Below are 13,231 nucleotides of genomic sequence, written 5' to 3' on the forward strand. Positions count from 1 at the left end.
GGAGGGTTCTCTGGTGACTGGTGCTGTGGATCCACCCTTGCTCAGTGTGGAAGAGGATGTCTCTGGAGCGTCTGAGGAGGAAAATGGAGAGTACTTAACAAAGCCTGAAGAGGTCAGTTCCATTCTTGACACCCTGCCATCAGAGGAAGATGGGGAGCTCGACGGCCCTGTAGAGACATCCCCTGATTCGGTCGTTCAATCACAGCGTGCCGCTGAAATACCCGTCGCTGGTTTAGACTCTGAAGGTGGGGGTGATTTAGATGTAGTCGAACCGGGTCAGTCTATCCGTCGTTCTTCGAGGCAGCGGCAACCGCCCAAGCGTCTGCAGTACACCGGGTTGGGTAATCCGTTAATTTCTGTTGTGCAGACACTTTTTCATAGTTTGGCTGATGCGTACGGTGAATCGGTTGCCAGTCCTGTGTCCCATTCCCCTGCATGTTCACGGGTCCAGGTAGTGTAGCATGCACCGGAGTTGCATGGTTTTAGAGGGGGAGTGTGTAACAGGGGTGATAAATCCCTCACTCACAGGGTATCTGTTTCTCAACTCTCACGGTATTATGTCCAAATCTCGCGGTGACGTCACGGGGTCACGTGGGTCGGCGTGGGTCACGTGGGTCGGCGCAACCAACCGAGGTTTAGTATTGAGCCGCTGCAGTTCAGTCTCAGAGAGGGAGCAGTGGGGAAGCTGCATGAGAGACGAGCTACAGGAGCCCCTTACCGTGTCGCAACTGCCGTGCCGAGACCGCGACGGCCGAACGTATGTGTAGTGCGCAGCGGACGGCCGGTGAGTCAAATTGTTTGTAGCCGTTAGCATTAGCATTAGCCGCTAGCATTAGCCGCGGCCGCCATTCACTTTAATGGAGGTGGCTAGCGCTGTTTAGCAAACATGCCTGGGTCTTTTCTTTTGTAATGAGAAGCCAAGGGTTCTTTTGAGAATGAATGTAAAGTATATTGCTGTAATGGGTTTAAAGAGTATTGATGATGTATCATGTCTGTTTAATAATGAATCATGTTGCTAATTGTTGTAACTGCTGGTTATGATGATGATAGATACAGATGCTATTTATTTTTCTATTTATATTTATATTTGCTAAATCATGACTTTGAGAATATAACATTAGTGCAATGAGTACTTTGTTGAATCATGTGGATTAATGTATTGATTGATGTGTGAAACCATGGTGAATGTTATAAGGAACTTTGGTCCTGTTCTTTTGACCAGGATCTTATAGATGGCGAGCTAAAGGAGCCACGGACTGACAGATTGTCGAATGAGTCGCATCCCTCCTGCCAGGCTGGTAGGGGGCTCTTTGTAGCCCAGTAAAAGACTCTCACCCACTCGCTCAGCCCCTGCCCAAACACACGCACACACATCCTTCCCCTACACACTTTCCCACTCATTTCCCCTGGACTCAATTCCCCAACCCAGACGTGGGTTTACATAAACTGTGGGGGGGCAGCTGGGATCATCTTTTTGGCGTATGGGTTTTTGCTTATTTCTGACTCTGACTTTGTTATCTGTTGATGAATTTGAATCGTGAATATCTGAATGTGCATATATGCAAATGATTGAAAAAAGTTAACTTACCGTAATTCTTTAATTGTCTGCCTTTAGCAGATCGGCCGGTTCACTGTATATAATATCACTTTATTGTTGTGGGTTTTTCATTGCACTTTTTGCTATATAAAAATACATGGTATCATTCAACCAGCAACCTCAGTCTCTGTCTGCTCCCTCCTTTGGTCGTACCTTAGTCTTCTGATCACTAGCCTATTGTTGTATTTTATTGTTACACATTAGCTTCAGTGTTAAATTTGTGTGACATAGGTGCTACACATGCAAAGCTTTTTGATGGCTTTTATGAGGTTTAATACTTTATGGGTTATGGGTAGAATTGGGTTTAGGTTAAGGTTAGGGTAAGGGGCTATAGGGGATGCATTATCTGTCCACACAAAATATGCACTGCCTGTGCATTTGTGTGTGTGTGTGCGTGTGTGTGTGTGTGAGTGCGTGCGTGCGTGAGTGAGTGTGTGTTTGTTTGTGTGTGTGTGTGTGTGTGTGTGTGTGTGCATACATAAAAATGTGCCTGCCAAGAGGATAGTTGAGCTGTGCACCCTGTGACTGCTATTACTTTCCAGTACAGGCTGAGTTAGAGGTTAGAGGCTTCTTGACACACAGTCAAGCAGGGTGGCAGAGATTTTCACACTCTAGGCCTCTTTCCCTCAGCCAGCCTCAATTCCAGGACCATGGCACAAACTGCTCCCATCCCGCAAAACAAGATGGGAGAGGGTCGGGCGATTGCCGTGCTGACCTCAGGAGGTGACGCCCAGGGTAAGTGGACGATCTCTAGGTTTGCATGTGAATGTGGTGTGCCATGACCAGGCATGTCTGCTGTTTGTTTTCCACAGCGGGAGGTTAAAGTTGATGTGAAGACTGAGAAATCGGAAGTTAGTAATATTTTACTGAATATTAGTAATATTCAATATATTCATCAGAGTTTAATGACTGATAAAGAAGAAGACAAGATATCAGACACATAGCCCCATATTGTAGGTAGTGGATCATTTGCTTGCTTTATATATCGTGTACTACACAATAATTTCATAATATTTAATACTTTATTGTTGATGGCAACACTTACAGTTATCTAGCTATAGCCACCCATTTCATAGCTTATCTCATATCATGAAAAGAGCGGCATGAAGTCCTTCTTTCAAAGCTGCTAGGAACACACAGTGCAGCAGACGCTCCTCTGACCTTTAACTTGACGAGGACTCTATCTGGACTGTGGCCTTTCGGAGGTGTGTCAGTGACCTCGCACAACCCTGTGTATCTGTTGTTTTTCTTCCTTTCTATCATAGCTCTATTAGCTCCTTACACAGGTGTATGAATAAAAAACTGTAAAACTGGCTATCCCATACGCCCTGCCCGTCTTTTTCACTTATAATCCTCATCACACCCTCATCTTCTAGTCATTTTGAGATTATTATTCCAACTTGTATTTCTCTCACACCGTATGAACACCGGGCTAATTTTAGAGACATGACCTTTCTTTCATGTGATGGTAAAGTGGTGAGTACTGAATGAGAAAGCTGCTCACTCCACTTTTCGCTCATCTACATTGTAAATGGAGATGCCCCTGGCACCATGTATGTAATCCATCCACGTCGTGTCCTTTCAGTAATCCCTCTGAGTGTAGAGAAAGTAAGCAGAGGCCATTTACTGAAGCACAAAATTGGCATTACAGTCAAATAAATTGTACTGTGGTGTTGTTTTACCATCTGTTTTTGTCTCCAGTGTGTGTTGTTGTGAGACTGCTCAAACTCATTTATTAAATTAAGCTCTTAGTTGTTATCATACTCAAAAATCCATGCAACTACATCAGAGCTTTATATCACGATACATAAAATGTACATTTGTCAACAAGAAAAATTAAATGAACCACTTTGTTTTGCAGAAATAGGGTCCATATGAATAGGCTTAATTACAATAAACATCACTGTGTCCTTTGAAGTAATTCTTTCTACTGTTGTGTAATGGCTACCTGCTCATAATTATAAATGATCATGTGCACACACTGTGTCTATAGGTATGAATGCTGCTGTGAGAGCCACAGTTCGTGTTGGAATCTACACTGGAGCCAAGGTGTATTTTGTCCATGAGGTAAACACTGCTTTTGTTCTTTTCTTTTATTCTTTTAATACACCTTTACATCTAAAAATGATGTGAAAACCAACACAGTAGGTTATGAGAATGTATATTTATTGAGGGGCTATTTCCAAAATATCCTACAAACCAATGAATTTTATGATTATTTATGGTAACCAGAAATGAGTACAGCTGTGAATCTGGTGCCTGTAAATGTCTGGCGTTTAATCATCAAAATGTTCCCTTCGGGAATTAATAAACAGCTATTCTATTCTAATACATAAATAAATGAATAAAGTCTTCCCTGGAATGACCCTTTTTAAATGTAGTTATATTGTGAGATCTGTATTTGTTGTTTGTTGACAGGGTTACCAGGGACTGGTGGATGGAGGAGAACATATCCGCCTTGCTACATGGGAGAGCGTGTCCATGATGCTGCAGCTGGTGAGACCAAGCATGAGGACGCAAAGGAAATTTATATTTAAGCACTACTGAATTTGTGGTCACAGGTCCAACTTTTTTTGAAAGGAGGATGATGACGCCTGTAACTCAAGCCTTGAATTGGCAGTTCTGTAGGTCAAATGGTCATTTAAATGCCATGGTTCATTAAATAGCAACGCTTACTGTATCTTGACTAAGGTTTCAGATAATTTTACCCCTTCTCCTTATCTGCCTCTTGGTGATTCTGGTTTTGGCTCCTCGTGGTCTGCCACCAGGGTGGAACTGTGATTGGTAGTGCCCGCTGCAAGGATTTCCGTGCAAAGGAGGGACGCACTCAGGCTGCATATAACTTAGTCAAGCTGGGCATCACCAACCTATGTGTGATTGGCGGTGATGGCAGTCTGACAGGTGCCAACCAGTTCAGAAAAGAGTGGAGTGAGTTATTGACAGACCTGGTCAAAACCGGTGAGAATCAACAATAAAATACAGTGTGTACAGCCTACACTATACAGTACAAGTCTTATATACATCTATCATTCAATTCACTATACTCATGTATCCAGGTTTGTAACATGGTGTGCAACCATTGTGATGTTTCCTCAGGTAGGATCACAACGGTTGAGGCCAAGAATTTCTCTCACCTCAACATCGTTGGCATGGTGGGCTCCATTGACAATGACTTCTGTGGCACTGACATGACCATCGGCACAGACTCTGCCCTGCACCGCATCATAGAGATAGTGGATGCCATCACCACCACAGCACAGAGGTACACATTTACTGCAGACATGTAGGCATTTATATGAAAAACACACCTGCTTTGTTATTTTAACACTGCACAAAAATGTTGTCGCTCTGCAGTCACCAGAGGACTTTCATCCTGGAGGTAATGGGCAGGCACTGTGGGTGAGTACAGCCCGTGTATGTGTCTTGTGTGGCCTGGTGGGTTCTGGATGGGTCAGGCTTTTTGAAAGACAGTTGTATGCGATCTTGACACATTATATCAACACTGACTTTGCTAACTGCACTGGGGAGCACAGCACTGTTTCCATGAACCAGCATGGTAGCCAGATACTTGCGCTCACTGATAAAATGGCTGTCATACATGGCTGGTAAAGACAGAATAAAGAATATGTTGGCCACTTCACCTCACTGTTGGAGAGCCTTTCTCAGCTGGAAACAGAAGTTTGCAACACACACACTCTCCCATGGAGTAAGTCCATTTTAGCACACAGGGACACAGGAGCTGCTGGTCTACAGTTGTTCACATGAAGGTCACAGGGACCTGGAGACAACCCCACCCTGGACAGGTCACCAGTCCATCACAGGGCCAACATATACAATAAAGCCAAAAAACCATTCACTCACACACTCACATCTACAGGCAATTAAGAGTTTCCAATCAACTACTGCCTGTGTTTTGACTTTGTGAGGATACCAGAGAACCCAGAAAAAAACCCAATCGCGCACAGGGAGAACATGTAAACTCCACACAGAAAGGCCCTCGGTTGAACCAGGTAGTAAATCCCAGACCTTCTTGCTGTGAGGCAACAGTGCTAGCCACTACGCCACCATGTATTCTGTGATTGCTGCTGCCAAGACCCAGTCCCAGTCCCAGCAGCAGTGTGCTATGTGAAGTCAGTATTGATAATGTGTCAACAAACACCTCACACATCCACACAAAAAAAACTCAACTACCCCTTTAATGATATGGAGTCTGTCACAAATGATGGTGCTTTATTGCGCAGCTTTAAAGTAATATATACATGAATTACACTGGAAAGTAAATACTCTACAGTTATGCCAGCCGCCCTGGGAGATCTGCACTTAAATGAATGTGTTAAAATGATAACATCCTGAATGTTTAGCTAAGGCAGATGGGAATATTATTAGTTGTGCTGGTTTTAGTGTCTGTATCATTAAATTAAGTCCTAGGCAATTTTACTGTGACGTGCACTGTTTAAAAACCTGAGATTAGATAGCTTAAACAGTGATGATTCTTTACCTACAGTTACCTGGCTTTGGTGACAGCTCTGGCCTGTGGTGCTGACTGGGTGTTCATCCCAGAGATGCCCCCAGATGAAGGATGGGAGGAGCATCTGTGCAGAAGACTGACAGATGTATATGTCTTGTCCTATGTTATTCAGCGACTAGTCTTAACATATATGTATTTTAAAAGACTTCTTATAGGTCTCAATACATTTCTCTTTTCTCTCAGCAAAGAGGTCGTGGCTCCCGTTTAAATATTCTCATTGTTGCAGAGGGAGCGATGGACCGCCATGGTAAGCCTATTACCTGTGACAGTGTGAAAGAGGTCAGTAATGATTTTATTTTTGCATGCTACTACATAATGGTATAGTGAGGTTAGAAAGACTGCTCACAAATGACCTGTCTGTGCAGCTGGTATCAAAGAAGCTTGGCTTTGACACTCGTACCACCATCTTGGGCCATGTACAGAGAGGTGGAACCCCCTCTGCCTTTGACAGGATCCTGGTAATACGTTTTTGTCCTTGTTTTTGTTTTTTTATATATATTTTCCACTGTGGGTCTTATCTAAGCTCAACAAACACACATTCATCAGCATCTCTGATTTTCTGTCTTCTCTCTCATACCTTGGTATCAGGCGAGCAGAATGGGTGTAGAGGCTGTGATGGCTCTGCTGGAGGCCACACCAGACACACCTGCATGTGTGGTCAGCTTGTCTGGGAACATGGCTGTCAGGCTGCCTCTCATGGAGTGTGTGCAAGTGGTGAGTCAATAGTTTCCATTCTGTATGCAAATAATTTTCTGATTGAATTCTCAGTTTCCTTTTCCTTCTGTTGTCTTCAGACTAAAGATGTCACTGTAGCGATGTCTGAAGGGAGGTTTGATGATGCTGTGAAGCTCAGGGGAAAGTGAGGCGTGCACTTTTTGTGTTATCCATTAAAAACTCTCAAGTGTTGCATTGAGTCTGAAATGTCCATACCATTCTGCTGACTTGCTGAAATTAGGAGCTTTGAGAACAACTGGACTACCTACAAAATGCTGGCTCATGTGCACATCCCAGAAACAAAGGTCAGGAGCAACAGTTATTGTAATGTACATTAATTAATTATTTCCAAGATAGTACGTCTCTGTGGAAAATACATTTTGTTCTGACAAATGTGTCTCCACACATGCTAGAGTAACATCAACATTGCCATAATAAATGTGGGCGCACCATGTGCTGGGATGAACGCAGCAGTCCGCTCAGCTGTCAGGATCGGGATTCTCCAGGGCCACCAGATGTTGGCAGTGCATGATGGCTTTGATGGCTTGGCTCACGGATTGGTAAATTCTTACACATTGAAACAAACATTAAGCTGTCATTCCGTGAAGGTTAAGCAGCTTTTACTCTTTACTCTTTACTCGCCCTCTGTCTCGGCTCAGATCGAGCCCATTGGTTGGTCTGGAGTGGCAGGATGGACTGGAAAGGGAGGCTCCAATCTGGGAACAAAGAGGTGAGACAATTCAACAGACCACACAGAGTGTTTTTTTTTTCTTTAATGATTACTCTTAACTGCGTTCTTGTCTTTGGCTAGTGTTAGTTTGTTTGTTTACCATGACAGCTTCGACTGCACTTCCTGCAGTCTTCCACAGAAGTGTCACGTAATGATGCTGTGACCTCCGGTGTTATATCCAGGTTGGAGTGACGGTGCAACCCCCTGGCGGCGAGAAGGTCTTCGGTCTGCTATGGGGATGGGGTGTCCGGCCGCTTGCTGGCCACCAAAACGTCAAGGGTGGAGTGTGGGTGGGGGGGGCTGCTATCTGACTGAGGTCAGGCGGTGAGGGTCACAGCAACATCACGTGACACTTCTGGGGAAGATTGCAGGAAGACATTGGAAAATGTGACGGGGCAGTTGAAACTTTCATTGTAAACAAGCAAACTTACACTATAGCCAAAGATAGGCACTATAGCCTTGTACCTCATGAACACTGTGTTGAATTTGCCTTCATGTGGCAGCTGTAATCTAGTATGCTTCGATGTTTCTCCTTCTATAAAGATCCCTGCCAAGTGAATACATGGAGAAGATCAGCCTGAGCATCACTAAGTTCAACATTCATGCTCTAGTCATTATTGGAGGCTTTGAGGTGAGCAGGTAGAATATGCTGGCAGATCACTTCTGTCTCACATTTAGGCAGTCACATCTTGCAATGTCTTCCTTCATGTCTGAGTGGTCTTCCCCAGGCATATGTTGGAGGTCTGGAGATGGTGCAGGCCAGACAGAAGTATGAGGAACTGTGCATTCCGCTTGTTGTTGTTCCCGCTACTGTCTCCAACAATGTTCCTGGAACTGACTTCTGTATTGGCACGGACACTGCCCTCAACACCATCACTATGGTAACAATTCTAATTGTACAGAACAAAAAACACTTTACAATGTAATTCAGGATTTTCCAAGTCCTGTCAGTGAATCCTTCTCTCTTTTCAGACATGTGACAGGATCAAACAGTCTGCCGCTGGCACCAAGAGGAGAGTGTTCATTGTTGAGACTATGGGAGGATACTGCGGCTACTTGGCAACCATGGCCGGTTTGGCAGCTGGAGCTGATGCTGCCTACATCTTTGAGGAGCGTTTCAACATTCATGACTTAGAGGTGTGAGCACATGAATATATGAGAAGGATAGTACATCATTGAGGGATGGATGGTGTAAATTTCCACTGAATGAAATCTTAGTCAGACACACTAAATCACTGAATGAGTTGTTATCGTAGCCTAGTTGTGAGCTTAGCAGTGATGGCTACTCACTCTGCCTCTCAGTCTAATCTCAAACATAACTGTGAAAGTGAACGACATTAACATTAACACTGTTACTCGATCACACTGAAGGCGGAGATTTTAGAGATGGAGTAAAAGTAAAAGGATTTGTGACAAGCAATCAATAGTGCAGTCTCATCTGCTGATCTAAATCAGCTGTGTGTGTTAAGGCCCATTTATACTCCATTTTCGTCCATTTCACGTCTGTCCGTCCATCCCAAACGTTGATCTCTGTCACTATCCTACATACCTCTGTGCATCTTTGTGATGGTATGGGCGTTTAGACAAGATCCTCTAGAGGGGAGTACCAAGTTGCAGGCATCAACATTGCAACCAACAAAGAGATTATTTTTATTGTACTTGATCCAAAATGACTGAAACACAAGCGTATTTTGTGGGGTGGAATGTAAGACCTCTAAATGTAAATCGTCCCAGTAATGGGGAATATTACTCGTTGGTGTTGCAGATCGATGACGAGCGGCATTTTCTATATTTCCGTATGTCTGACCTTTGACAGCTTGCTTTACCGGATAGTCCCAGTGTTGCAGATCAATGACGAGCAGCATTTTCTATATTTCCGTATGTCTGACCTTTGACAACTTTCTTTACTGGATAGTCCCTCGAATAAAACCACAGCATGCCAGTGAGTGAAGCCAAGCGCCTGGCAGTCACTCTCTGTTTTCTGCTCTGGCATCATGTTTTACAGTTGTGTCACTGCAACTGTTGGTTGCTTCTTGACTGTTTGGACTATTGATTCTACACTGCCCCCATATGTGTTATTGTAAGCTCCCCTGCTAGGCGTACAATGAGAGACGGAATGAACGAAACGGAACAGACAAAGGCTCCATCGTCTTTTGTGTAGTGTATAAATGGGCCTTTTAGTGGTTACTATAGATATTATGTTTAAAAGCAGGAATAACTATGGGTGGGATTTCCTATTTTTGTGCTACGCTCTGGTATTACTTTCTTTCATGTATTTGTGAACAGAGCAACGACATGAGGAATGAAATGAAATAATTGAAATATTCAATATAACCTGGTTTTAACTGTCATGTAGGACACTAACTCAGACCACTAACAACACTGAATCATAATTAACTGTAGTTTTACCTGCTGCAGTGCAGCAATGCAGTTTCTATGTTGAAGGATTTGGAACTAGATAACGGTCAACGTAAAAAGATGAAGTTTGCAGAAATCCCATCAATTAAGTTTCTACATATGGATGGACATTTTCAAACACAGTGGTCTGACTTTGTGTGCTGATTTGTTTGTAGGTGAATGTAGAACATCTGGTGGAGAAGATGAAGACCACAGTGAAGAGAGGACTGATTCTGAGGTTTGTGGCAAATTACATGATATCTTGTCTGAACAGAATCAACGCCATACAGTATCTCACTCAATATTCTGTGTGTTTCAGAAATGAAAAATGCAATGCTAACTATACAACAGATTTCATCTTCAACCTGTACTCCGAGGAGGGCAAGGGTGTATTTGACTGCAGGAAGAATGTACTTGGACATATGCAACAGGTATGAGTGTGTGTGTGTGTGTGTCCGGTTCAGTACAGATGACACAAACTGAAGTTCAAAACCCTATTTACAAGAAAACTTTTTTTGTTTGTTTTAGGGTGGAACACCCAGTCCTTTTGACAGAAACTTTGCCACAAAAATGGGGATGAAGTCTGTCCTCTGGTTGACTGACAAGCTAAAGGATTGCTACAGACATGGTGAGGTCACTGAAAACTGTAGTGTGTAACTATTAAATATAAACAAATGTCTCTTATATTCAAACCACAGTCACATGAGTTCACCAATGGCTGATTAAGCCTATCACCTCCACACGACTCTGTGTTTCTCAGTGTAGTGCTGTTAAGATTTCATGCCGTCCAAGTACATTACCGTGCTTTATACAGGAAGGGATTTGTTTTATGTCAAGACAGATGAAAGGCAACAGTAACACTGTGTTTGTAAAGGGAGATGTTGGAGTATAACTGAAAGCACAAAGAAGCGTCCGCAAAAAGGTTTGACTGCTCAAAAACCCAGTTGTGAAGCATTTTCACAAGATAAACCCTTCTCGCCCCATCTATCTCTGCAGTACTGCTGTATACACACAAATGCTCCTTCAGTCATGTCTGATTGAATTGCTTATCAGAGCCCCTTCTCAGATATGATACAATAATGTTACATCGTTAATGTCCACAAAGACCAAACAGGCAGAAAAATATTGTATTCCTCTGGTGTTCTGACAAACTTCTGCATCCTGAACTCATATTTTTATTTTGAATCCTTGCAGGGCGCATCTTTGCCAACTCTCCAGATTCAGCTTGTGTGTTGGGCATGAGGAAGAGAGCTTTGGTCTTCCAGCCTCTGACAGAACTTCAAGAATCCACTGACTTTGAGTAAGACTTTATTTATTTCCCATCACATCAAAGCTTTGGCTAATATTTTATAACCCATCAGACTGACTCTGTCACAAATGTAAAAAATAACACACCACTTTGCAGAGTTTCCTTTTAAAGCTAAACCAGTTACATTCACTATTGTTTTACTTATATTTATACTCCATACTATGGCAAAGCTGATCTAGTTATGCTGTATGAGCACTTGTGCAGATAACGTACATGTAAAGCTTAGTCATACATTGCTTAGTTTAAAATATTTTGCATTTGTGTTTGCCATAGGTCTTGAGAATTTTTGACATGTGCTTCTTCTCTGCAGACATCGTATTCCAAAGGTACAGTGGTGGTTAAAGATGAGGCCTATCCTGAAAATCCTGGCCAAGTACAAGATCGACCTGGACACTTCTGAAAAGACTGCGATGGAGCATGTCATCAAGAAGAGGGGCTTAGTTAATCAGTAGCCTTTATACTTTGTATATATTCTTGCCATCAGGACATCACATGACCTGACTTTGAAAACTCTGTCTTTGCAAAATACTAATATATAGTATATAAAGACAGTAATTACATCACCAGCTAGAGGAAAAGTCTCACAATAAACACACAAGTGTCACACAAGTATTTGTATGTACTCTTTTAGAGTGGTTTTGCTGTGTCTCTCTCATTCTGTTCCTTTACTAAATGTATGGCTGATTTCAGATACTTTTTCAGATTAAAATACGAGAGGCAACTAATTATTATCATAATGTACAAATTATAATGCAATTATTATAGGTTATTTAAATATAGTACTGTACACACCATGTGTGGAAACATATGCGTAACAGTAGTGACCTATAGGTAAACAAAATGGACTATTGATTATTGGCTAAATTGCTATGTAATGCTTGTACGTTTATAGGTTTTATGGTTGTATTGGTTCAATCACTGAATAGTTTAAATCCATGGTTCTCAAACTGTGATGCGCAAGCTTCCTCTGGTGGTACTTGTAGGAAAATCACACATACTGTTATACTGCATAAACCAGGGTATGAGATCGGAGCAGAGGAATTTTGACCGGAGTGCGTAGAAAATGAAACAAATAACCAAATGTTTAACTAATAATAATTAAAGTCCATTTAACTTAATCTTATCTTAATCTAATCTCACTATACCAGTGCCTGAAGTATATGTGAGTAAGAGAAGAGAGCAAATCTGTCTCCAGTGAAAAGACCGTATCTGACTTTGCTCGGCCTATTTACACCACTGTATTTTAACGTTGGTGATAATGGTGCTACTTTTATAGATAATTATTTTCTCAGGTGGTACTTGGAATAAAAAAATAGAAAAAAATGGATAAACTCAAGCATAGGTTGGAAAGAGCATTGGATGAGTGGGCTGCTCTTCTACAGTCAAGCTCTACCTTCTGTCAGGAACTCCAAACAGACTGGCAACTCAGTTATTCTGACAGCAGCTCTCCAGACTAATGGGGAAAGTAATGGCACACATAATAAGGGTAAAACAAATCTGGACTATTTTGTTGTTGGTTCTCTCTTAAATGTAGGGTTGGAGATCCTGGGAAAACAATCTGAAGCTACGCCTCCAGAGCACAGGAACACACGATGAACACAGTTTCACGAGCAGCATCCGAAACTTTCAGGACTTTTTGTTTTTTTTGGATACTGTTGCAGTATCTTGGATCACTCTGCACTCAGTCTTTTTCTTGGCAGTAGCTTTCCCAAAAAAACGTCTTTCATTTGCGGCACCTGTTGTTGGCGCCTTTTCTGTCATAACGTTGCTGCAACTGTCTTGTTGGATTTAGCAAGCTAGCATAAGCTCTGGCGCTGTCTTTTGAGCATGCGAGATTAGTGCACAAACAGGGGTACACGCATGGGGGAGAAAGGGGGGGGGGGGGGGTGTCAGATGGCAGTTTGATTGATCACAATCCAATGCAATGAATATGTTCGGACCGTTATATATAATATG

The 13,231-nt window shown here is 42.5% G+C and overlaps 1 protein-coding gene across 1 annotated transcript; it reads left to right on the plus strand.

Annotated features, from left to right (window-relative positions):
* The first annotated feature begins 2,133 nt into the window (after positions 1-2,133).
* Positions 2,134-11,884, plus strand: pfkmb (phosphofructokinase, muscle b). Its single transcript, XM_058632374.1, has 22 exons — positions 2,134-2,332; positions 3,591-3,664; positions 4,016-4,093; positions 4,366-4,555; positions 4,694-4,859; positions 4,952-4,996; positions 6,102-6,210; positions 6,309-6,404; positions 6,491-6,583; positions 6,714-6,839; positions 6,920-6,984; positions 7,081-7,144; positions 7,253-7,399; positions 7,499-7,569; positions 8,113-8,200; positions 8,298-8,450; positions 8,542-8,706; positions 10,143-10,204; positions 10,286-10,397; positions 10,495-10,594; positions 11,161-11,266; positions 11,586-11,884. Exons 1-22 carry the CDS (start codon positions 2,248-2,250, stop codon positions 11,725-11,727), a joined length of 2,337 nt encoding a protein of 778 aa, XP_058488357.1. The 5' UTR covers positions 2,134-2,247; the 3' UTR covers positions 11,728-11,884.
* Positions 11,885-13,231: the final 1,347 nt, after the last annotated feature.

This window comes from Solea solea, chromosome 6 (genome assembly GCF_958295425.1).
Source record: "Solea solea chromosome 6, fSolSol10.1, whole genome shotgun sequence".
NCBI lineage: Eukaryota > Metazoa > Chordata > Actinopteri > Pleuronectiformes > Soleidae > Solea > Solea solea.

Bases quoted from the DNA above. Each gene is read 5' to 3' on its own strand.
- pfkmb (XM_058632374.1), top strand. From the start codon at position 2,248: ATGGCACAAACTGCTCCCATCCCGCAAAACAAGATGGGAGAGGGTCGG. The intron at 3,665-4,015 runs GTAAACACTGCT...GTTTGTTGACAG, and splicing joins AGGTGTATTTTGTCCATGAG to GGTTACCAGGGACTGGTGGA. The intron at 4,860-4,951 runs GTACACATTTAC...GTCGCTCTGCAG, and splicing joins ATCACCACCACAGCACAGAG to TCACCAGAGGACTTTCATCC.